Source organism: Mytilus trossulus, chromosome 2 (genome assembly GCF_036588685.1).
Source record: "Mytilus trossulus isolate FHL-02 chromosome 2, PNRI_Mtr1.1.1.hap1, whole genome shotgun sequence".
Lineage (NCBI taxonomy): Eukaryota > Metazoa > Mollusca > Bivalvia > Mytilida > Mytilidae > Mytilus > Mytilus trossulus.
In genome coordinates, this window is record NC_086374.1 from 18,328,226 (window position 1) to 18,355,603 (window position 27,378).

At 31.0% G+C, this 27,378-nt stretch overlaps 2 protein-coding genes across 2 annotated transcripts; one reads left to right on the plus strand and one right to left on the minus strand.

Annotated features, from left to right (window-relative positions):
* Nucleotides 1-119: 119 nt before the first annotated feature.
* On the minus strand, nucleotides 120-5,784 carry LOC134706662 (enkurin-like). The gene is made up of 4 exons (XM_063565791.1): nucleotides 5,601-5,784; nucleotides 4,014-4,159; nucleotides 3,196-3,425; nucleotides 120-875 (listed from the first exon to the last, which is right to left on the minus strand). Exons 1-4 carry the CDS (start codon nucleotides 5,675-5,677, stop codon nucleotides 558-560), a joined length of 771 nt encoding a protein of 256 aa, XP_063421861.1. The 5' UTR covers nucleotides 5,678-5,784; the 3' UTR covers nucleotides 120-557.
* On the plus strand, nucleotides 5,757-19,020 carry LOC134706663 (homologous-pairing protein 2 homolog). The gene is made up of 9 exons (XM_063565792.1): nucleotides 5,757-5,892; nucleotides 13,891-13,985; nucleotides 14,434-14,523; nucleotides 15,227-15,338; nucleotides 16,156-16,226; nucleotides 16,976-17,050; nucleotides 17,461-17,514; nucleotides 17,996-18,055; nucleotides 18,910-19,020. The coding sequence occupies exons 1-9, from the start codon at nucleotides 5,868-5,870 to the stop codon at nucleotides 18,964-18,966; spliced, it is 639 nt and encodes a 212-aa protein (XP_063421862.1). The 5' UTR covers nucleotides 5,757-5,867; the 3' UTR covers nucleotides 18,967-19,020.
* The last annotated feature ends 8,358 nt before the right edge of the window (nucleotides 19,021-27,378 follow it).

The following is a 27,378-nucleotide window of genomic DNA, read 5'->3' on the forward strand; positions in this document are numbered from 1 at the left end:
ATCGGATACACCTATATGGGATTCTAGGGTTTTAAGAAAATGGAAAAGAAAAAAAAACACCATGTCATCACGCGGAGATATAGTTTTTATGACATTAATTAAAGACCATTAGTCTGCTATATATTTCATAGTTTATTTCAATAATATAATATATCATTTGGTTAAATAGATAAACCCATCCCAATTTATCTATATAAACAAATGAAAATATATTTTTTACATAATCTGTACAGTATATATTAGAGAACAAATTTCTTCATAGAGTTACTAAAAAGGATGGAATGACATTTAAAAAGTGATAAAATAATTATACTAAATGGAAACTTGCAAATCCTCACAAATGTTGTTGTTTTCTTCTATATCTTATTATGTCTATCTTTGCATTTTTTACTTTTGTAATGCTTATTTGTTTGTATACATGTATATTGTCTGTTCTTCAGATTGACTTGGTTTTAAATATTGTAAAACTGATGTAAAACTTTTGAAGCACTGATATTTATAAACAATTAGGAAATTTTCTTATTATCTTTACATGATGTTTAGTTTATTAAGCATTGTTAGTTTCCAATGTATATAACATTGTGTCTTTCAATTGTTTCAATGTCTCTTTCTAGTTGTTTCATTTCAGCTTCCATTCTTTCTTTCCTGTTTTTCTTTGGTGCAGTATCAGTAACAACTGACAGGCCCTGGTACTGTTCATGAATTTCCTCCCAGTTTGTTTTAAGGCCTTGTAAAATTGCCTGTCGCTCGTCTCCTGATAGAGATCTCATTGCCCCTCGTCTGAAATGTTCTGCGATATATGCATCATATTCTTCCTGAGCTCTTTTCATCTCATCCTTCCTCTTTTCTAAATATTTTGGTGTTTCACCATAATCCTGCAATCATATAAAATATGTTGTGTAAATATTTTATAAAACAGAACAATTACTTCTAAATTTCTCAAAAGATGTACATTACAAGGAATTTTAAAATACCTAGTACATGTATATAAGTGTCAACAATTTACATCACCAGAGTATATTGTCACAGAACCTACTTGAAGAAGTTTTCTTCAATATTTAATGTTTTTTTCAGTCAAAGTAACTATCATCAGTTTTAAGGTGGTATGGGTGTCTTTTGCCATCTTGGATTGTAAAAAACAGAGAATCTAAGGTCCATCTTTTCTATCAAATTAGCAAAATTTGATGCAGGAATGCAGATATTTAATGTGAATTTTCATTTTAAAGAACCAATTTAAAAGAAATATAACTTTGAAATCAGACATGGGGTAATTGAAATATGTAATTGACTGTAATTAATTGAAATTTATCATGTAATTGAATGTAATGTGTAATTGAGCATTTTTTTAATTACATGTAATTGAATGTAATTAATTACATAGCCAAAATTGCCTGTAATTGACAATTACTTTTCAATTACAAGTCAATTACATTTGAAATTTTGGATCAAAAGATTAAATCTTGTGTTTTCTCAAAAAATTATTAAAAGCAATAATCTTAACAAATGTTGTAAACTGACAAAGAAAAGCCTTCACAATGATAAAAAAAATGTAGACACATGCCATAATTTTAAAAGAAACCACTAGGAAGTCACTGTCTTGACCTTAATTAGTAGATTTAGATAGATATTTTAAGACATTGATTTAACATAATTAACTTTATTCAAGTACTTAAATAACCAATAAATATAACCTCTGGCTATTTGTTTTATTACAAACTATATAATGACTGTTTTTATAACAGTTATGTTAAACAGATATAAGGCTAATTAGAGAGAGATAAATATACCCCTAGGGCCTATAGGTACATGTTTAAATTCTTGAAGGGATAATGCATATGACAAAATCTCACTTGCAAAATTTGTTCACTATATATATGAATGTTGAAAGAAAACATTTTATCAGATTTAAAAATGAGCTCCAAGAGTGTACTGGAACATTTTACTGTTCCTGATGACTTCCAAAATGGAAATACTTTCAAAGGAAAATGTATGCATTGTGGCACCCTCATTAGTGGAAGTTATAAAGTTACATCCAACTTTGTTACACATATGAAGGTAATACTATATAAGAATTTTAAAAATTAATAAATTCATAATGCTTCTTTTTCATTTCTAACCAGATTTCATTTATCTTATATCCTCTAATAGCTTACATTTAAATTTGGAAAATATTTTGTTTATTAAATTAATTAGTTGTGATTAAAACTAAAGTTTATTTTTGTTTTAAGAAGTCAGATTTCTAAATCACTTATTTAAGATAAATAATTTGAATAAGCTGGCTGATGGAACATTTGAAAAGCTGATGATGGTCAAATGTAATGGGAAAATGCTTAAATAAGTTATATGACACAATACAAAAATGTATATACTAGTTGAACACTGTCTAATTGTTATAACTATAGAGCAATGTATAATACTTATGTACATATCATAGAATAAATGCATGTTTTCAATGTTTTATCTTAATTTTCCTTTCAAATGTAATTGAAGTAATTAATTACATTTGCCAAGTAATTGGAATGTAATTAATTACATTGGTAAAAAAAAAGTCAAATGTAATGTGTAATTTAATTGAAGATTTTGTAATTGTAATTGAATGTAATTAATTACTTTCAAATGTAATTGACCCCATGTCTGTTTGAAATATTAATATTTTTACAAGTGTAGATTATTTTTGGTTGTTTTTGAATATTTTCAAATTGGCAATTTAAGGGGAGGTAACTCTAAAACAGTGCATTTTCTTAAGGACTCTACATGAAATTTTCCTATTTTGTCTTTTACCCGGAAAAAACGTACGGTGACCCGATATTTTCTTTTGATATTCTCAAAGTATTGTCTAAAAGCAATGTTTTCCTAATTTATTTTACAATTCTATCATTTTATTTAGTTTCTATTCACAAAATGTTGTTTTTTCCTGCATAATCCATACAAAAATTTGTCATTTTGTCACAACCTGTAGCTTGAGAAAATGTGCGGTGACCTATCATTTTTATAATATTTTTGAAAATGTATCAATAGATACTACATTTTGACAAAGTGTGAACAAATTCTATCATTTTTATTTTAGACTCCCATACCACCTTAAAATAATAAAAGTTTGATTTCTTTAAAAAAAAATTACTGTTATAGATATAAAAAGGTTTTAATAGCACACAATGTGTGAACAAACAATGAGTTTCAGGTGAAAAATGTTACCTTTCTATGAACATAAACTGGTTCCAGTCCTGATGGCTCCAGCAAGTTTTTGTGTCCTCCCCTTGTGTCAACATATACTTTTTGTGGCATTCTAGGTACAGATGTGATGTTTTGGACAGCATTATTAGTGATGAAGTTCTTTGATGTTTTGAGACCCATTAAAGGTTGCTCTTTAGTTGTAGGTACAGGTGGTCTTTTTCTTTCCTCATCTGGATATTTAAAAGTTCTCCCTGTAAACAAAATGAACTTCAACTGAATCTGATTATATAAAGAATTGAATATTTATACAAAAACTTTATGAAATAGATCAGATCTATAAATATACTGATTAACTTAAAAATTGAAGTTTTCATGGTTTTCATTTCTTTAAAAAAAAAAAAGGACTTATTACCATTTACTGTATATTGAAATGGAAATGTTCACAGTAATTTAAATCACATTTTATTTAAAAAATAAAATTCTTTTTCAAGGTATTTTCCAAAATTTAAGGTTTACAAATTTAACTTCTACATGTATCTACTTGGTCTTTCTTAAAAAGTGGTATTTAATATATAGCTGTCATCCCTTGTTTGCAATCTATATCGTATTTGTCAAGGTATTGAATGATCTTGATTTGAGACCTTGTAGAAACTTTGTCTTTCATTATGATAGACATTAAAATGAAACACAATTTTGTAATTTCATACAAAATTTTTTTGGAAGTAATTAACATTTATTTATGCTTTCTTGTAAGTTTTTAGTCCCATGTTCCACAACTGATATAAAATGTTATAACCAAATGGTTACCTGACTAAACTTTAAAAGAAATTATAACTTACTGTCTGGGAGGACAGGTTCTTTTTCATGTTTCTTCATAAAACTTTCTGGTTGTCTGACAGGAACTTTAGCTTGGCCCATTGTCTTGTGATCATCTTTAAGTTTGACATAATCACCCTTTGCATCATCTCTGAACTTTGAAACATGTCTTTAAAAAAAAAAATACAAGAGTTTTTAAAATATATGTATACATCCATAATTAAAAATGTTATTTTTTTCAATTATTATAAAAAGTTAAAGATTTTCCTTTTTGTCATTCATGTTATTACTTTCATTTTTCTTAATTCTTTCAAAAGACTCAAGCATGCAGTTGTTTGGTTAAAAGTCATATGAAACTTCAGATTTGGCAAAGTTTTACTATTACTTTTTAAAGTAAACTTTCTTGTAACAGAAATCATCAAATAATGACCTATAGTTGTTACTTTCTCTAACCGAGAGTTGTCGGATTGGCAATTGTACCTCATCTTTCTCTTTTTAAATTTATATCCTAACTGTTTATTGTTCATTGTTTTGTACACAAATCAGACTTAGTAAGTATTCATGTTTGATTTACATTTGCCATTTTGTGGCCATTTTAGCGGAAAAAGTAAAGGGTTTTGATCTATGCTGATGGACATACAGTGACCTGTTATGTACATGTAAATGAAGTCAGAACAGTTTCTGTTTTTTTATCTTTTATACTTTGACTGAGACTCTTTTTTTAAGAGTGTGGGCTTAACTAGTCACCAAGGTATTTTTCATTTATCTTGGTTAAAAAATGGTATAACACAGTCTTGTCTTTTTCTTCTTTAAGTGAATGTACAGAAAGCCATCAACAAAGACTATTTTGAAGATTACTTTCTGAGGAATTGTGATGATGACATTACAATGTATAATATTGTCATTCTTTTTAAATTAAGGATACTGATGAATTATATGTTTGGAATTAATCTACAATGTAGCTTCATTGGTTATCTTTTCTTTGTACTTTTATAGTTTTAAAGTAATTTGAATGAGAGACAATTATATCCCAGAACTTTCTTCAGACAAGCTTACTTGGGACACTGTTAAAGCAGGGCTGCCAAGTCTCACGCAGTTAGCATGATACTCACACATGTTCATGCTTTTTTGGCGTCATTTTCATGTGATCAATAGTTTTTTCTCTTTGATCTTTTCAATTTTGGCCAAATCCCATGCATTTGCTTCATGGAAAGTTGGCAGAACTGTTAACAGGTTAAACTTAAAGATAATGTTCTTGTGGCATCTTTTCTCAAGTCAAGTGTGAATTTCAAATATAATATATGAGATGTGGTATGATTGTCAATGAGAAAACTCTCCACCAGAGACTAAATCACATACAAGTTTATATATATATATGAGTTACTGTTTAACCATCAACAATGAGCAAAACCAAAACTGCATAGTCTGCTGTAAAAACTAAAATGGGATCCAGTTTATGATAAAATATATATACTTAAAATGCAAAAGACTAAGCAAAATATCATATGTTGATAGATATGTGTTTATAAATACTATAACGTTCTTCAGTTCTAATATTTCTTTCCATTTCTAATTTATTTGCAAGACAATCTCAATTATTTGATCATTACCTTGGTGCTTTCTCTCTTTTCATCTCTGCTTCCGGGATCAACCCATAAATTGTTGGTTCATCGTCTCTTGTATACATCTTTATATCTCTGATGTTGTCCTATGCACTGTACAAACAAGAAAAAATTTTCAGATAAATAAACTGAGGCCGTTTCCAGGAAGTACGTCATCAAAGGCCGATAACTCTATTTATAATATTATGTCCCCTGAAAATTATTTCCCGCCAATACTTCAAACGTAAACATTGACCAGATTAGTCTGTATTTAACATGAGTAAATCAAAAGAAGCACAAGGTTGTTAATAACAAAATAGCAATAATATGTTCATTTATTTATGTAGGAACAAACTTTACCTGTAAAACCGGTTTTCAAAATGACAACACAAAAAAGAAATGCACAAAATAATGTCAATGAAAATAAATATTTATTATTTTATAACTATAAATCAAAACACGAGAAAGGTTTTTTAAAATGAAACCGAGTACAAATCCTTGACAAAAAAAATGTTTTCAGAATGTCAATTCATTATGAAACTTTCAAAAATATATGTTATATTATGTAGGACATGTAGCCATACACATTCTCAAAATTATTGAACACAAAACCAACAATATGGATGCAAATGTGGGTTTGGGCAACATACACCCAATTCCTAGCAATTTGATACCTGTCACTGGCTATATATCACATTCATAATTTATGATTACCTACATTATGTGTTTCTGTCTCTAACTTGGGTTACTTCTGAGATTAACCCTTGCAAGCCATGCTGTAATAATAGGCTGGGGGAGGGGACCATTTGATAATTTTGAAAAAGGGGTTGGGGTGGAAATGAATATAATATGACCTTTTAAGAGCTGTAAATGAATAACCTTGCAAGTTTTAATCTGTAGGGAATGACTATTTAAAAATAAAGACAAAATGGACTAATTTGAAAGAATCCTCAGACCACTTATAACTTGGAGGTTAAACATTTGTTAAATGAAAAGACAAAAATAAATCTGTTTTATATTTTACATGAATATTTATTTTGTTCGCCAATAAAGTGTCTTGAGTTTATCGTTTAGGTTGGTGCTTTTTTAATTTATCTTTTTGATAATGTTGTTTTTTTAACACATACATGACATATGTAAAAACATGAAAAAGGTTAATTAAACATTACACTTTAAACACATGATAAAACCATCAAAGTCTTGGCACATAATTCTATCAATATAAATTAAATTAGCCTTTTATTGTCAATGAATTAGTGATGAGCCTAATTTATCTAATACATTATGAATCATATTGACAAGTGGTAACAGCTATGTACATGTATGTAAAAATAATCAAAAACACACTAAAAAACATATTAATACAAAAAAAAACAAAGAAAATGTATAAATTAGTACTTTAATCACCAAAATGGACTTTGCTCAAGTTATTTAAATGCATGTAAAATTTATAAAATAAGCAGCGTACCCAACTGATCCAAGTGGTTTATGAATTATATTTGTATTGTCCTGTTTGGATTCCTATGATTCCCAAATGAAAGATACTTTTGGGGAACTTTGTATAAATCTAATAAAAAATTCAAAATTTTATACATTGTACAAATGTCCTGAATGTAGTACATGTACATCTAGTGTTTTGAAAAAAAAGAAAAAGATACTATTTCTTTCCAATGTTTTGCATGTATTGAAAGGATTTAAAACTAAAAATGTAAAAAACAATATGTAGTTACAAATGTATGGGTTTTTTTTTCAGGGAGTATCCTTATTCAGGATCTGTTACATCAATCTAGAACAAAAGAGTCTTGTTCTAGAGTAAATGCTATTTAATCCCATGCCTGGCATGTTTGTACATGTCATATTTAACTTGCTTTATTTATGATTAATTAATGTATTTTTATAAAGGAATTAAAAATTAAATTAGATATCTAATGAGATTTTTTCAATTATGACTAATTGTAATTGAAGGAGCATTAATTATTTGTACAATATGTCACTCCTTAAACTGAAATGATTTTTTGTTCATTTGATGTCACCAGTCATCCCAGTGTTAATGGTGTAATTTATGAACTAGAGAATTGTACATGACGGCACAATTTTATAGTATGGGTATTAGTAGACTAAAAGAAAGAAAAAAACATTTGAAGAAAGAAATGTTTGATTTTCAAAACATTCAGAAATATGTATACTTCTTTATAAAAAATGGATTTGTGGTATGGTTACCAATGAGACAAAGATCCACCAAAGTTCAAATGAATGAATGAGTTGGATGTAATTGTAAACAATTACAGGAAATTGTACAGTCATCCACAATGAGTCAAACCTGTACTGTATGATTGGTTATAAAATGCACAAATGTGTCAAATATGTAACAGTTCAATTGAGAAAATTACTGGCCTAATTTATAACAATTTTTTTATGAAAAAACAAACATGACAGAAATGAACCAACAACAAACAACATAATGCCCCTTTAAAACCAAATGAAAATATATGTGTGGTAAAATTTACCGTTCAGATTCAAGACTAAACCCCAATTCTCAAAATATTTTTTTGCATTTAAAAAAGAAAAAAAAAATAAATACTGTCAATCTAAGAAAGAGTTGTTCATGTTCATATAAAGTTACTTGTTAAAAGAATAGATGAGAATTAATAGTACTGTCATGTATAGAATGATGGTTGTATATTTTTTTTTTAACTGGTTGTATGTTCTTGACATTTTGATTATTTTGTGGTTAATTGATATTTTTCAAGTGACACGATATCCATTTAAGAAACTAGGGGCTTCAGAATGCTGGTAATGCTCATGTTATTATGCTTTGTAGCCTTTCACATACATTTGTATTTCTTTTTGGAAAATGACGCAGTCATTGTTCCATAACTGCCGACCTGATTTCTCTGCCTACCGCACTTGGTTTCGTATTTACTAATTTCAATACAAACTGGAATGTGCTTGTGTTATCATTATGCATGAGCATTGTGTAGTAATCAGCCAGGAACCAGTTTACAAACTAACTGGTTTATGTTTGTATTCCACTACACTCGAACAAAGTGTTGTAGTTTGACAGGAACCAGTCCAGAATTTTGTAAACTACAAAACGTAATCGGTTATTATCATTCCGTTTTGGTGTTTCATACCGACTTATATGGTTTGAATAAGCTGAAGACCCTTCAAACATTAATGTGATAGGTATATTTAAGACTGTTTTACAAAAGGATGAAACTGTTTTGCTTTAAAAGTCGTACTATAGTGATATATGTTATGTACGGATTTCCACTCTCACCGGTTAATTTCTTCTTTTACACGTGCTTTTGAAACTTCCTGTTTAAACATCGCAAGTTTTAAAATTGTTTTTTGAGTGAATTAAACTTATTTTAACAATCACGAAGCGTTCGGGAATCATTTCAAGCAGTTTCTTCTTCTCTTTGATGATGGAAAATAGGTTTTCTCAAGAAAATACCGCAAACGATCGCAGAGGAATTGAAACGTACAAGTCAAGTCGGCACCTGGTTAAATTGGCATCTAGTCAAATCGGCACCTATTTGACGTCAATTCGGCTTCCAATAATATTTATTATAATATTTTCTATTCAATTAATTAATAACTGTTACCAAGTACATAGTGAATATTAGGTAAACAACGAAACCAAAGTGAATATGTTGTTGTGTATAAAAGTAAACAACGAAGCTATTGTTTTAACCATTAGACAATTATTAAAATTAAATGGAAAACTATAAGTCCCTTTCAATAAATCAAACTTTCATGCCAAATAATTAGCAAATTTAAGGTGTTTTTTTTTTCAGTAATGTTTAAACAGCATTAAACAAACAATCCTGTAAAAGACTCAACTGGTTAAATGATGCATAAAAATATCCAATATCTCATGTATTAGTCCAAATAATAATGACGTCTGACAAGGCTATTTTATTTTTTTATGGGACGCCTTCCTAAGACGTTCGTAGGAAGGCTTCCTAAGAAGGCGTCCCAGAAAAAAATTAACATAGCCTTGTGGTCATAGGAAGGTGTCCCAGAATAAAATTTAAAAAGCCTTGCCAGACGTAATAATTATTTGGACTACTCATATATATCATTAAAAATACACCAAAAAATTCATGTAGTTGAGAAAAATAAATACATACAAAATGTACATGAACATCCAAAAAAAGTGAAAGTTAGTATTAACTCTTTTTGCTTTAAAAATTTACAACTGCATTTAAGTATTGAATGCTTTTTTTTTGTAAATTCATTGAGGTGTAAAAGCGTTGACCGAAGTACTTTTTGTATGAAGCGCGTAAGCGAAAGCGCTTCATTCTAAAAATGTGCACACGGTCAACGCTTTTGCAACCCTATGAGGTTACAAAAAGAAACATTCAATACTTATAATTACTTTTTTTAGCTAGGATCATGAAAACACGAATTTTATAACTTTTTTATTCAATTCATCTGTGCACTTTATTGTGGGACCACGTGTTATCATGAATGAAAAGTTTTATTGAGTGATGCAATTGCTTGAGGAATAACATGTGATGTGCAGTTAGCCAATCAGAATAAAGTATTATAATGAAACATATATCAAATGTAATTATAACAAAATACATTATGTTGTAAGAGTTATCTCCCCAAACACTGTTTTTCTTGTGGCCACCTCTCCTTCGTAACCGTAAAAGATTTTATTTTACCAAATTGCTCGTTACATATTTAGGATAAGAATATTCGTTTGAACCATAGCTCTATGGGGACTCCATATGAGAGTTATTCCCCCTTTTTCATTTGATTCAAGCGATATGCATTTTCAACTGGTAAACCATAACTGATAGAGACCTAAGGTCTTCATGAGGTCATTGGTACTAAAAATGAAAATGAGGTCAATGTCAAAGGTCAAGGTCATATTATAAATTTTGATTTTGGCTTATTTTCACTTCTTTTCAAATACTGTATGACATTTTGACAAATAAAATTTTTCATAAATTATTAGTTGCGACATGTCCTTACTTGTATATTTTGGTTGAAAGGCTGCGCATACAATAAAAGGGAGTTTTTGTCCATCTTACATTTAAAATTACGCGTCAAGTGGTAGTACTCATTAACCAAACATATTAAAGACCTAGGATATTTTGATTCAAGGTCCATGGTTTGTGACCTTGAAATTGAGGTCAAGGTCATAGGTCAATAGGACGTCATAAAGCCATAGGAACTAACATTTTAAACTGATTTTTCATATTTCAATATAAAAATAGATCTTTTCTAGTGGAAAGACTTCAATTGTTCTCTGAACAATTTGTTTTTAATTTACTTCATATTTTGTGGGAGAAGGGGTTTAGACAATGTGGTATCAGGTCTGTTTGCGCCCAATACACTTTCGCACCTCGCACGTTCACACCCAAGGTTCGTTCGCACTCTACTCATTCGCGCCCAATTTTAATTCAAATTCAAGTTGAATAATTGGAAAATCATGATTGTTGTTTTAAATTGCTTTGGTGTAAATACTGAATGTATTTATAGCTTGGTATGAGTAAAACATTGAAGATTTTAAAGGAAATACACAAAAGATAATTGTTTTTAAGCCCTTTGATCTGAAACAACGAAACAATAAAATATAGGAACCAAAATATAGCAATCCACTATTATAACCAAAACATGATAAAATTTATTCAACACACAGTAAAAAAAATAGTCAGAATCTCACTTCATTATGAAAGAGGTCAATGAAACAAAGTATAGCAATACACTAACCAAAACATGATTAAGAATTATTCAACGCTATATAAAACGTTGACAAAATACCACTTTATTTAGAAAGGATTATTATTATCTTTAACAATACGCTATCCAAAACATGATTAAGATTTATTCAACACAAAAAAAAAATGCTGTCTCACTTTATTTTGAGACAATGACAACAATTATACTTATAAGAAAACACTTGCTTACAGAGTTATTAAACACAAAACCAATTAAGATTAGTTGCGAACATGTAGGGTGTGAAAGTGAAAGGGGGCGAACATGAGTTGGCGCAAACGTGAATGGGCGCGAATGGACCCGGATTCAGCCTATGTACCAGTGAGAAATATAGAAGCCTTTCCACAGGATTTATTTGTACAATTCAGGTAGTCTTGACCTATTCATTTGTCTTAAAAAAAAAACCAGCCAGTTGGCACCTTCACTTCACACACACACATATACGAATATCAATTATATGCTTACGAGACATGTTGCATTGTTAAACAAATTACGGTATGTGAAAATCAAGACTTGCATAAAAACTATCCCAATATTAGAGACAGTGGCGTCATTTTTCTTCAGAGCTTTCAGCTCTTTGATTTTTCTCTGGTGGCAGACTGTTTGGTATTTAACCATAATTCTTTATCAGCACTTGTTATGTATGGATTTCTCTTATTTCATGATCATTTATACCTCATCTGAATGTTATAGGATGTATTCAACATTTTGTACTAAAAGATACAATTAGCAGAAATCATTCAGACTATCTGTTTATTTTTTTTTTATAATTAATGATATTTAAATTTTCACTACATGTATATGTTACAGTAAATAGGTGAAATTAGGAATTACATGTAATTACTAAAATTTAGGAATTACAGGTAATTCCCGGTGCACTTAGTTAATACAAGTAATTCCTGAAACGGCCCAGTTATTACCAGTAATTGCTAATTTCAAAATGAGTTTTTACACCTATTTACTGACTGCTAAAACAATGTTGTATTATGGTCAGATGATCAAAAATTATGGTAATACTAACTAGAAGATCAGTTAGTACTCTTAAAATATTGAATGGTTGATTTGTATTCAAAATATCTTGAATAAATATGGACTTTCAAATATTTTGTTAAATCAGAGTAACTTTATTTTAAATCCAAAATGGTTAAAGTTGAACATTATACAGATAATTTTTGACCAAATTCAGCAGACATGGAAATCAGAAATGGAAAATTCTCCCAAAGCATTATGTTTTAACTTTTTTCAAAAAAACTTTTCGAGTTTGAAGAATATTTAGACTTATTACCTCATAAAATTCAGATAAGACTGTGAAGATGAAGAACTGGAATGAACTGTTATGTGCATTAGCTTCGAGATATAAAAAAAAATATATATATATTTTTTTTTTTGCTAAATCATTAATAAAAATGATATAGTGAAATTATAATTCACTGTTAGTAGCCAATCTAGTTCTATTTTGTTAAATTAGCTGAGAAACAAGGTTGATGAGTTGTGCACTTGTGAGTGAATATTTGGACCTCATTGAATAGGTGTTTATGTGACCTTCAATTCAATCCCTAGCTGAAGATGGGTTATCGATGTATTAAGCTATTACAATTGTAAGGGTTTTGCAGAACAAATAGTCTCATCTACTTTTGCTGTTAATCGCAGGCTCAACAAAAATGAGGAAAAAATATTAAAATTTTCCTCTAGATACTTTTGACCTTTTGACTAGCACTATAAGAAGCTTCTGTCAAAATTGGGTAAAAATCCAGGATGGTTTATAAAATCTAATGTTTTAAAAACTTTAACTGCAGAGTGTATGTAATGTTAACTGGGGAAAAAACTAGTCCATTTATCATGTTTATAAGTAATATAGGAAAAAAAGGATTTTTTTACAATCTTTGTTTTCGGATATTATCTTATGATCATAAACATTTAGCTTCTGTCCAAGTTTGATAGAAATCCAAGATATTTGGAGAAAGTTATTGTAAAGTTTTAAACCACAGTGCATGATTGAGATTTTAGTTTATCAAATTATGAAAATCAATTTTGGATTGATATCATTGAATTGCATGCATATATTTACGGAGTTTCAAGACCTATAAAACAACCATTTTCCAGTTTCAATTCACAAACACTAAAGAGTATGCACTTTTGATGTGCCTTATATTCACACATCCTCAAGTAAGCTCCCTTAAAATCCCTACCCCTTTACTTTCTTATTTGGTACCTTATGTTATGTTTTTAATTTTAAAATGAAAACATCAAGTTAGTAAATAGCTGTAAAAATGAAAAAAAAAACCAGTAATTACCAGTAATCACTGAAACAACTAGTAAATACCTGTAATTACTAAATTGGCTAGTAATTACAGGTATTTACTGAAATGTTTAGTAATTACGTGTAATTCCTAATTTCACCTATTTACTGTAACATATATATACGTATCCTCGAAGCAATTATCACTGTACAAGTGACATAAATTTCAACATGTTGAAGGCAGTCACTACAAAGTAGAGGTAGAAGTGAACCAACTGGAATACAATCTAATGTAATGAAATTATCGATGTTTTGTATTTACAGCTTCCAAGGCAGTGTTTGATTACTTAAATAAACAGAACAGACCTTACAGTGCTATTGATATTTGTAACAATTTACATAAAGAACATGGTAAAACTGTAAGTTTGATTATTGACAGAGACAGTATGTGGGTTACTGGGCTTTCAAGACTAATAGCTGTATGCAATTAATACCATATAAAATAGTAGAGGTCTTATGTATATGGCTGATTTTTTACTAGAAATACTATATTTGGTGATGAGCTTAATAGTTATGATTTGTAATGTGTCAGCGCATTTCGATCTGTCAGACATGCAACTTCTGGCTTGCCCATACTAATGAATTTTTCTATTTGTTTGAACTTTAATTTTTTGACCACATGTTTCCCCAGTGCATTTACTTATTACTGAATAGAATGACCCTATATTTGGTCATAAGCTCAGACTTATTAAGCGTTGAAAGTCTTTTTGTATCAGTCATACAGTTACTTCTTCTTGTTTGAGTGGTTTGCCTAACCTGACAGTGTATGCATTATTTTTTAGACAAGCTTTTTCACTCCTTTTTCAGGCAATAGTTAAAGCATGTGAAGTTCTGACAGAAGATGGTAAAATTAAAGAAAAGCTCAATGGTAAACAGAAATGTTATTTTGCTGACCAGGTGAGGTGATCAAAGCTTATTTATTGTCTGAAATGTCAGTTTACCTGTAGACATAAAGATTGGGCTTTGAAAGATTTAACTTAATGGATGATATTAAAATTATGTGTATCAGCACAAAAACAAATAACAAAAAAGAGGGAAGTCTAAGAGCACTCGCAGTTACTGAAAGCTTTTTTTTTTTAATGAGATGTGGTAGGATTACAATTATGATAAGACAACTGTCCCTCAGAGTTCAAATGATGTTGATGTATTAAAGCAACTGAGGGTCAGTATACAGCCTTTAACAATGACAAAATCTCATACCATGTAGTTTTGCTGATAAATGGTTCCAACATGACCATGATGACAAAATGTGAACACATTCAAAGGAGAAAATCATGTTCCAGCTAATAAATAAATCATGTTTTTTTCCTGGACTGAAGTATTAATCTGTACATATCCAACAAATTGAGAATAAATATGTCAGTAACAATTAGAAAAATATTTTGACCTTGTCAACGCCATAAACAATATTTCAAATTTGTTACATATGTTTTAAAAGTTGCATTGATTGCATAGAATTCATATTAAATCAAATATTGTAACCTCATATATATTTTTATGCTTCAAATTTTTGTGTGCAAAAAAAAGGTTAAGACATCATAAAGAGAGGAGTTAAAAAAAATATGGATAGCCTTTTTAACATTTTGAATTTGTGACAAAGTCACAATTTCCAGATGTGGATGACAATGAGATAAAAGAAATGGATGTTGAAATTGTCAAATTATCAGAACTTGTACAGAGTAAACAAGAAGAAAACAAGAAACTTGAGACAGGTAAGAATGATTGATTTATTTATAAAGCTATGAATCATTTTGTTCTTCCAAATAGCACAAATGAAAGAAGAATAAGAGGCCAATTGCATAGATACAAATGTTGTTCAAACACTTTTGTTGCTTACATGAATCAGAAAACATTAGTAAACTAACAATTCATACATAAAGCAACCTGGTTATAATTTATTGAGTGCCATGGTGTAGTGGTTAGAGTATCGGACTACTTACACAAAGGTTCCTGGTTCGATTTCCATTCCAGGATGAAAATTTCATGGACTGAATTCGTGGCTCTCCCTTGACACCATTTGCGAGTATGGTTTTGAGGAAACAATGATAGTTCGTCAGAAGGGGAAGATAAATGGCTGACACATGTTGAGAGAGAGACATATCTCTTGCACGTAAAGACACCCTTAAAGATTTCGAAAAAGAGCAGGCTAATGCCGCTACAAGGCAGAACTCGCACCCGCAAAGTGGAAGGGGATTAATATAAGTTGCAATAACTTGTTTCCCAATCCACTATAAATAAATATGTTTAAACTAATTTAATATTTGTAAAATGTTAAATTTTATTTAAAACAAGTCCAATAATCAGATTAATCTGAATTGCAGTACCAATTTGTTGTGAAACAGGGACTTTAAAAATAATTAAAATAAATTATTATAGGGTAGGGATAATGTGAGCTTGGTCACTGAATTCTCTTTCATTTGTTACCATTTTACAATAATAACCTCGATAAGTTGATAAATTAGGCTATACATTATACATGTACAATGAATAGGACTTGAATATAATAAAAAAAGTTCTTCTATTTGACAGAGCTGAGAAGTTTGAATAGTTCTATATCTACAGAAGATGCAGAGAAAGAAGTTAATTCACTCAATGAAGATGTAAGATATTTATACTTTAGTAGATCAATACTAGTTACGTTTTAAACTTGCAAAAAAAACAAGTTGAAGTATATAAAAAATAAAAGTTTGAAAATTTGAAAATTGCATGAGGAAAAATGTCAGTCCATATGGGAAAACAGTGTAAAACACCACATGCAGGGTGTTGGCGAAGTTTTGATATGAGTTGGTGGTTTCAATGCAAAGATGAAACAAATTACATAAATGGAAGTGTAGACTTTTCTATTTTGTTAGATTTGTTAGGACCAAATCCTATATTTCATTTAAGGTACTAATCAATAATCTATCTTCTTCAATCAAAATCAGATATCACCAGTTCTCTGTTTAATCAAAGACTTGATATATTTTTATTGAAAATTCATGTTATATCATGAGAGGTATTGTAATTTTCCCATTCAAAACTTTTCCTTTTGAAGTTACTTTGTTCTTGAAAAAGAATGTGTTGTATGGGAGGCCAGTTTCAAAATCTCATAAGAATAAGAGATTTATTAGAAATATGATAATCAAAACAGAGTTTAGGCCATGTAAAATAATTCTGTTTTTTTCTCATTATATGACTTAAAAAAGAGTTAAGGGTGGAATAATTTTTAATTTTATCTTGTTAATATTGTCCAGTTTTTTTTATATGCAATATAAGTATTTATACCTAGGGATGAAACTGTTTCAATCTGGTAAAATTCAACAGCAATAAATGACATGATATAGAAATTTTGTGGTTATTTCCATTGCAGTGTGAAAGGTGTAAAGAAAAGTTATCTAGCCTAAAAGGAGGAGCTGTACAGATATCACCTGCAGAAAAAGACAGGGTAATGAAGAATTAGTTTATTCAAATCATAAGATGTGATAAAGCATCAGAAAAAATTTGCACCACACACCATAAGAATGCAAACACATTGAAACCAACAGGCTTGATTGCTAACCTTGACACCAAATATTGTCATCTAACCATTTATAACCCATTGAATGTAGTCGGGCAGAGTTCACTTGACCTTGACCATCACCGTTTTATTTGGTTCATTGGTCAACATTTTTTTTTCTGGATAGGTCCACTTCTCAGTTTTTAGTTGAAATATATTTGAAAATAGGCATTTTCCCTGTTTTAAGCGTTCAATTACATTTATCAATAATTTACAAACAATGCCAATAAAACATTACTCTATAACTTTGAATTTTTGATTAATTGTATATTGAATGAAAATTTCTTTTTACATTGCAGATATATAAGATGAGAGAGAAGTTTGTTAAAGAATGGAGGAAGAGAAAAAGACTGGTAAAATAACTTTTTATTTGGGCCAAAAAATTATAGTAAAATATTTTCTTATTGTAGATCTTTTATTGAGTTAATTTTTTTCATTTGATCCAAAACATTTGCAATCACCTAATTTTGTTTTTCATTAACCTGTACAAAATGTTTTTTTCAAGATTATATGCAAATAATCCTTTAGCTTAGCACTGATTCACTGACTAGAATTATCCTTTGCGATTTTAGAATTTGGAATACTTGAAATTGTTTTTTGATAACCTTGGCCTATACTGTACTGTTCACTGCCTCGTCTTTAAAATAGGAAAAATATTCTCTGAGGAATTTATAAACATTAACAAATTAGATGATGTAGTTTCTTCATCCTGGTCCTGACCCAACGCTTTATAAAATGAATATAACTTTTTATAAATTTAGCATACTCGAACACTTTTACTTTGTAATCTGTAATTTTGACAACATTGTTTTTAATCTTGACTTTCTTTAACAGACAAATGATGTATTAGGTGCAATCCTGGAAGGATATCCCAAAACAAAGAAACAGTTATATGTAAGTATTAAATACCTGAAAAAGGGCAAGGGGGGGAGTGGGGGGGGGGGGGAATAGATACAGACAACAATCTGCAAAAAAACTGCAAAGAAAACAACAGATTGACCTATGCATATCCTACCAACAACTAAGGGTGAACTCATGTGCTTAGGAAGTGTACAACATTTTTACTACACTAGTGGCACCACTTTTGATGATTTCATGAACCAATAGGAAATAATAGTGGCTAAGACAAGTGGAATATATCTGTGTTTTTGATCAATAACTGTCAACCAATCACGTGTGTGTCTCTAAAACTTTAGAAGAGACCACTGAAAAATTCTTCGGCATGATTCCTTTCATTAATTATTTCCCATGAATGCTGCAACCCTCTATCAAAATATCATGATAGGAATATTGTATCAACTGGGTCATACATATACAATTTGTTGCTACAAATTTGAATTGAAAAGTTGTATTTACTTGTATTTTTTTCAACTGTTCAAAAATTTTCTTGTTTTATAGTAATTAGTCCTCATGTAATTTTTAAGACAGGAAAAGTTTGTCTGTGATAGGGAAAACGTTAAGTAAAAAAGTCTTAACCTTGATTTTGTTTGAGAATTATGTTTTCTAAAGAGTCAAATCTACATTTGGTGTCTGTTTATCAGTCTGAAACCTGAATTCATGACTGAAAAATATGACTTTTTGAAAATGATGTTATAGATCTTGCATGCTGCAGTAAAAAAAATTATATATTACAATTGTGACAATCCTTTAAAGTTAAAATTTTATAACTTTTATGTATATATTAGCATATGGTAGAATCCTAAAATTAAGGTACATGTAATGCTTATTTTTTTTTATATTTGTTTTAGGAGGATGTTGGAATAGAGACAGATGAAGATTTACATGTGACAGTGCCAGAAATTTGATATTATTTTAACTTCTTTTATTGTTAAATTATTAAAATAGATTCCTTAACAGAATTGAGTGCAAAGGAGCAGGTATTGCAAGGCCTATATATGGCCCTACATATTTAGGACCATTATTCCAGGAGGATGCATGAACTTAAGAGAAAATGAAATGTTAAAAAATTGATAAGATTTTCTTATAAAACATGAACATTTACATCAGGGCTATTCCAGAAAAAAATGTATGGGGGTGGGGGGTTTGGAAGGCAGTTTTTGTTAGCACCCGTCACCAAGACAATTGTAATTGAGAATTATAGTGCATTATAATGTGAAAAGATGCTCTGATACCAATCACCCATGTATTATTCATACAATGTGCCTTCCAACCCACACAAACATAGTCTAAAATAGTGATTTTGATGCAGATTGACAAAATCTGACTTTTCAAACCACAAGTAAGCAAAGAAAAGAATTGAGTAGAGTTTAATTGATTGATTGATTGTTGGTTTTAACAACACTTTTAACACTTTTGGCTTTTTTTTTACTTCCAGTTTCATTTGTTTTTATGTAATTGACGATGTTAGACATTTTTATAACTAGAGGCTCTCAAGAGCCTGTATCCCTCACCTGATTCTACTTTGGTTTTAGAAATCATATATAAAAAAAAAAAATTTGCTAAAAGTAACAACACTTGGCCAGCACCGCACAAGGAAAGGAATATTCATGCTATATTTGATTTCAATTCAGTGGTTCTTTAGAAGAAGACTTTTGTATGCATTTTCCATAGGGTCCTATGTTAAACAAAGTCCCCCAACTGGTGGCCATCTTGGATATTGTAATGACAACAAAGTAACAACACTTGGTCAGCATCTCATTAGGAACAATTATGCTATGTTTGGTTTCATTCCATTCAGTGGTTCACTAAAAGAAGACATTTGTATGTATTTCCCATAGGGTCCTATGTTAAACTAAGTCCCCCACGGGCGGCCATCTTGGATGATGGATAAGCTACAAAGTAACAACACTTGGTCAGCATCTCATAAGGAACATTTATGCTACAATTGGTTTCATTCCATTAAGTGGTTCTCTATAAGAAGAAACTTGTATGTATTTCCTGTTGGGTCCAATGTTAAAATAAGTCCCCCACTGTTGGCCATCTTGGACATTGGAATGGCTACAAAGTAACAACACTTGGTCAGCACTTCATAAGGAACATTCATGCCATGTTTGGTTTCATTCCATTCAGTGGTTCTCTTAAAGAAGACAATGTATATATTTACCATAGGGTCCTATGTTAAACTAAGTCCCCCGCTGGCGGCCATCTTGGATGATGGATCGGCTACAAAGTAACAACACTTGGTCAGCACCTCATAAGGAACATTCATGCCATATTTGGTTTCATTCCATTCAGTGGTTCTCTTAAAGAAGACATTTGTATATATTTCCCATAGGGTCCTATGTTAAACTAAGTCCCTCGCTGGTGGCCATCTTGGATAATAAATTTGCTACAAGGTAACAACACTTGGTCAGCACCTCTTTAGGAACATTCATGCCATATTTGGTTTCATTCCATTAATTGGTTCTCTAAAAGAAGACATTTGTATATATTTCCTATAGGGTCCTATGTTAAACTAAGTCCCCCGCTGGCGGCCATCTTGGACGTTGGAATGGCAACAAAGTAACAACACTCGGTCAGCACCTCATAAGGAACATTCATGCCATGTTTGGTTTCATTCCATTCAGTGGTTCTCTAAAAGAATAGTTATCAAAGGTACCAGGATTATATAATTTAGTACGCCAGACGCACATTTCGTCTACATAAGACTCATCAGTGACGCTCATATCAAAATATTTATAAAGCCAAACAAGTACAAAGTTGAAGAGCATAGAGGATTCAAAATTCCAAAAAAGTTGGGCCAAATACGGCTATGGTAATCTATGCCTAGGATAAGAAAATCCTTAGTTTTTCGATAAATTCAAAGTTTTGTAAACAGGAAATTTATAAAAATGACCACATTATTGATATTCATGTCAACACCGAAGTGCTGACTACTAAAGAAGTCATTTGTATGCATTTCCCATAGGGTCCTATGTTAAACAAAGTCCCTCGCTGGCGGCCATCTTGGATGATGGATCGGCTACAAAGTAACAACACTTGGTCAGCACCTCATGAGGAACATTCATGCCATGTTTGGTTTCATTCCATTCAGTGGTTCTCTAAAAGAAGTCATTTGTATGCATTTCCCATAGGGTCCTATGTTAAACTAAGTGTCCCGCTGGCGGCCATCTTGGATGATGGATCGGCTACAAAGTAACAACACTTGGTCAGCACCTCATAAGGAACATTCATGCTATGTTTGGTTTCATTGCATTCAGTGGTTCTCTAGAAGTTCAATATGTAAAAAGTTAACGACGACGAAGGACGACGGACGCCATGTGATGAGAAAAACTCACTTGGCCCTGCTAAAAATAAGGAAATGTGGTATGATTTCTAATGAGACAACTATCAAACAAAAGTTTTCTTGTTAACTTTGTGTTCTGTCTGCTTTTGGATTGGAACATCAACATATGCATCGGAGTATAAAGAGTTATTGCATTATCTTTCGGTTTCACTTAGTTTATTTATAATTTCTTTGGCAATGTGTCCTGCGGAAAATTCAGAAACCATTTTGGACCTATTGCCCCTGAAAAAAATAAAGTTTTATTAAATTTCCCTAAGAAGTTTAAAGACGAGCAGTAAAAACAAAAAAAAATCATGGACTTTAGTCACCTGTGCAATGTCTTTCTCCAAATTTACTGTAAATCCTTCAACACATTTTAGAGTTACTGACCCAGAAATTGCAATTGTTTATCTTGCCATTGACGATTGACAGATTGAAAAAAACGTAGATAACAATCCAAACTACTTGTTTTAAGCTCTATATTTGAGTGTAGAAGCCATGGATGCTTTAGATCTTGTATATAGATTCCTGTGTTACAAAGTTTTTGTCTGTCATATGTTTATTGTCTTTGAAGTCATTTTGAATAAAAGGTTTAGTTTTTTGTCAAGCAATCTTGCTAAATATGAGAATTAAGATAACTGTATTTGGTAAATAGGTTCCTTGCAAGGCCTAGATGTCCTTCCTACCTTGACCTTATTTCTTTGATCAGAAGTCTTAAGTTGAAGTTACATGATAAGTCCGTTTCTTCGATATAATACACATAAGGTGTATGGATTATGGATTGTACATTTAAGTTTGATATGTTTAATCTCGCATTGACCTTATTTTCATGATACTTTCTTATTTTCATGATACTTTACTCTGATTTTTTTTTGAGTTTTGACTGGTTTTGCAGATACATCAAGCAATAACATATTTTGCGTATTGAATGATTTTAAGGTGTACATATATTTATGGGAAGTATCGTCTATCACTGTCCTCGTTTTCATTGATGATTGTTAGGTTTATGTAGTTTTATAAGCTTGTCATACTGTAAGCAATATTTCAACTATAATTGCCATTATTTGTGTATGGCATGATTGGATTATTCATACATGTCTGACGGGGACATTTGATTTTTTCATGGTTGGTCAATGGTTGGTTATCCTAGTACAGTCTTTCCTATATATTACAGTGCTTATCCAGTGACCTTTGTGGTATCACATTAGCAATGACTAAAACAGTTTACCAAATTGCAGTTAGATTTCTACTCCAACTAAGTGATCAACTGGTCAAATATTTTAGCAGATTGCTCAAGTGAAATGTTGTTAGTATAAGTGAGTGCTGTAAAATAAAAAGTAATACTTGCCATCAAGATCCTGTTTAATAGTTGATACCTTTGTCAATCATTTCTAAAAAAAAATAATATCTTACTATAGTATGAGTAACTGAATAAAAAAGTCTAATTTTGACATGGACACTTCCATCATAAATAAATATCATCAATGAATAGTTCAAAACATTGTTTTGTAGGTGTATATTTTATAGCTTTGTCTTCTAAGGGAAAGTTATTGTGCAATTGTGATTCGAATAATATTTTCTATACAAATTACTGATCTTCCGGCATTAAAGGGAAATAATTTACATGATTGATAATCAGCAAAATTTTGTTCTGTCTGACAAATATCAAATTTCCCCATTTAATTTGTTTGTAACATTATTTCTGTGATTATTCAACTTTTATCCTCTGTTCTGAAAAGAACAATGAAATTTATTTAATTATGTAAGATGATTTAAAATATGGAAAAAAGCTGTTAAAACCCTGATTGAATTTTAGTGTACATTTGAACTCAATACAAATTATTTCCCTTTAATGCCAGCAGATCAGTAATTTGTATAGAAAATGTTATTCGAATCATAATTGCACAATAACTTTCTCTTAGAAGACAAAGCTATAAGATATACACCTACAAAACAATGTTTAGAACTATTCATTTATAATATTTATTTATGATAGAAGTTTCCATGTCAAAATTATACCTTTTTATTCAGTTACTCATACTATAGTAAGTTATTATTTTTGTTAAAAATGATTGACAAAGGTATAAACTAACTGGGTCCGGATGGTAAGTATTACATTTTTAATTTACAGCACTCACTTCATACTAACAACATATCACTTGAGCAATCTGCTAAAATATTTTACCAGTTGATCAGTTAGTTGGAGTAGAAATCTGACTGCAATTTGGTAAACTGTTTTAGTTATTGCTAATGTGATACCACAAAGGTCACTGGATAAGCACAGTAAAAGCAACAGGTCAACTTTATTTGGTGCATGAATGGTTTGTAATGTATATATGGGTGTTTGACATGTATTAAATGACATTGACCTAGTTTTCATGATTCGTTGGTCGTGTTAAGGATTTATGATTGGTCGGTTTCTTGGATACTAGAAGCAATAGGAAGGTATCTGAATAAAAATGGAAAACTGAAATCATCTCTGGTGAAGTTTAATTATCAACCTATCCTCATTGTCAAATTACAGATGCATGTTAAGATATAAAAGTGGGGCGAAAGACATTAGAGGCACAGTCAAACTTAGATCGAAAATAAACTCACAACGCCACGGCTAAAAACGAAAAAGACGAATAGACACATAAAAGTACACAAGACACAATATAGAAAACTAAAGACTAAGCAGCAAATTCCCCACCAAAAACTTTTGGCGATCTCTGGTACTCCGGAAGAGTAAGCAGATTCTGCTCAACATGTGGCACCCGTTGTGTTACTCACGTTATCACAAACCCGGTAAATAATCGTAATTCGGTAGATCATATTCGTGAAAATGGAACGGAATTGTAGTTACGACATAAGGGACATATTCGATATTATCTGTGAAATGTATTTTCCATAAAAGTAAACTAACTTGTGATGGTGTCCGTAAAATTTACGAAGGGATGATTTCAACTTCACCATTTAGAACTCTTAGTTTAATAGCGTCCTTGTGAGGAGCAACCCTCTATCAATGGCCCGGGATTATCGTATTGATTGGGAGATATATACTCCTCATGTTGATACACAGAAATAGAAACTTGGGAAGCTGGAATCATCTCTTTTGTCGGAATGTTTTGTTTTCAACCGACCCCCATTGGAAATATCTAGATGTAAGTCAAGATATGAGCCAGGCGTAACTGTATCTGCTGTATCCTTTATCTCTAGTTCGATGGTAAGTTGGAAAGAAGAGGGGCACACTTGATAATATGTTCAAGTGAACTTCAAATAAAAGATACTACCGACACAGATAAATTTGCTTCACATCTAGACCTTTTTCTCGAAATGAATACTGATGGTAGGTTGAATACCAAAATTTATGACAAACGCAATGATTTTGATTTTCCTATAGTCAACTTTTCATTTCTGTGTAGCATTATCCCAGCGGCACCAGCATATGGAGTATATGTGTCTCAATTGATACGTTACTCTAGAGCTAGCTCAAAGTACATTGATTTTGTTGAACGAGGTATACTAGTACTACTTTCTCAAAGGTTGCAAAGACAGGGCTATGATTCAATCAAATTAACTCGATGACTCCAGAAATTTTACGGTCGCCATAATGAGCTGATTGGCCATTATGACAAAAGTGTGTCGTTTCAGAAATCATATCAGATATTCTTCCTCAGTCATAATAACCTTCCATCATTACCGAACTGAACAAAAAAATACCACGACGGGTGCCGTATACGATGCAGGAAATGCTTACCCTCCCGGAGCACCTGATTTCAATCCCGGTTTTTAGTGAAGTTCGTGTTGTTTATTATTTATAACTGTTGATGTAAAGTTCTTTGGTTTTTTTATTCTTTGTTTACTCCTTGGTTTTGATTGTTATTGTTGGTTCACATCGGAATGCCGATATTTTGTTGAAAAACACGTCCTCAAAATGTAAACAATATGTTGTCAATGAAGACATCAACAATCTTGTTATTTCAGTTTCAGAGAATTATTTGTTTGTATAAGAGTGTGTTGTCCATCAAGACCGTGTTAATAATTAATCTTGATGGGACATATTCTTGTAAGAACAATTAGGTCTGGAATTACCACTTCTGGTTGTTTTAAACGAGTAGGTCCGGTAAGGGCCGAATAAGGCCTCAAATTCAGGTTCATCTAACAATATAGGTGTCTTAGTCTATTTCAATTGATTCAATTGGTTTACGTGAAAGATTTTAACTGATTTAGCTCCTATCCTAGCTTAAATATGAAAAATCTATCAAATATGCAAAAATTCGTCACTTTCTTGATGTTTTTTTTGGTCGAAATTGAAAGTGGCCGTGTTCATCCTCAACCTTTATATATGTTATGTATTATCATCAAATACAACTTACATTTCAATATTATGAATGAACACGAATACGGTCACTCTCAGTTAAGATGGAAACCGTTTAAAATTTAACTAAAAAGCTAAAATTGTGACGATTTCAGTAATTTAGCATGCCGTAATGATGATAGTACCCGATATATGTGCATTTTATTGTCAAAAAACAGTTCATATTTGTGTAGCAGAAGTGACCTATCTAGTGGTTCCTTTGAATCGTGATAGCGAGTTTAATGTTTCTTAAATGATGAGGGCACGACTATTTGAATTTCGCGAGAGATTCTTATTATATATGTTTGACTTCTAGTGTTCATTTTCATCTTACCCTTGTTATTTTTTACACGATAATATTCAATAGATATTCTTCTGCAAAGTCCCATAAAAATTATATTGCATGCAGATAATTATATCTGATGATGCAATTCATAAGTTCAGAATAGTGTATTAAGGTAGTGGGTTGAGACCAATATGCCGAAAATTAATATCCTAATTCAAGCCAGATGTCATAAGAGGACGTCTCGGGCCCACTTTTTTTTATTATAATAACTTGTGGCTATCATGTAAACAGCTGGTACATTATTTGATCAATGATAGTAACTATAGGGGTTCGAGTATCGGTCTTTTCAATTTTCATTCAGTTGTGTTGTATGATAAAAAGTAAAATCACAAAAATACTGAACTCAGAGGAAAATCAATTTGGAAAGTCCATAATCACATGGCAAAATCAAAAAACAAAACGCATCAAAAACGAATGGACAAGAACTGTCATATTCCTGACTTGGTACAGGCATTTTCAAATGTAGATTACAGAGTTTTGGCTGCTGGATTCTAATTATTGTCACATTTACCTTTTGTGTCTGTTTGAGTTTGATCACCCAATGTTGTCGAAATCGGATATATAACATAATATGTTATACAAGTGGTTGATTTACCTAGTTATAAATAGTTATCAAAGGTACCAGGATTATAATTTATTACGCCAGACGCGCGTTTCGTCTACATAAGACTCATCAGTGACGTTCATATCAACATGTGTATAAAGCCAAACAAGTACAAAGTTGAAGAGCATTGATGATCTAAAATTCCAAAAAGTTGTGCCAAATACGGTTATCATGGTAATCTATGCCTAGGATAAGAAAATCCTTAGTTTTTCGATAAATTCAAAGTTTTGTAAACAGGAAATTTATAAAAATTACCACATTAATGATATTCATGTCAACACCGAAGTGTTAACTATTGGGCTGGTGATACCCTCGGGGACGAAACGTCCACCAGAAGTGGCATCGACCCAGTGGTGTAAATATTTATCAAACGTACCAGGATTATAAAACCAGGTTTAAACCACTGTTTTCTTCGGAAATGCAAGTACCAAGTCAGTTTGTATGGTCTCCTACTTTTTTTATTTGCCTTGGAGTTAAGTATTTGGTTACACTTTTTGTACATGTGCATCTATAGGATAAGAATGATATCTCTTTCTCGATTTAAGAAATTTGTAAACGACTGTTATGTATGTCGGTGGTTTGCCTATTATGTTTTCGTTTGTTGTCTGTTTGCCTTATACTGTCCAATGTACAGATTGGGTTCTTTTGACAGTATTGCTTAAATTATTTTCCTGTCTGAATTATAACAGTGGAACACTTATCG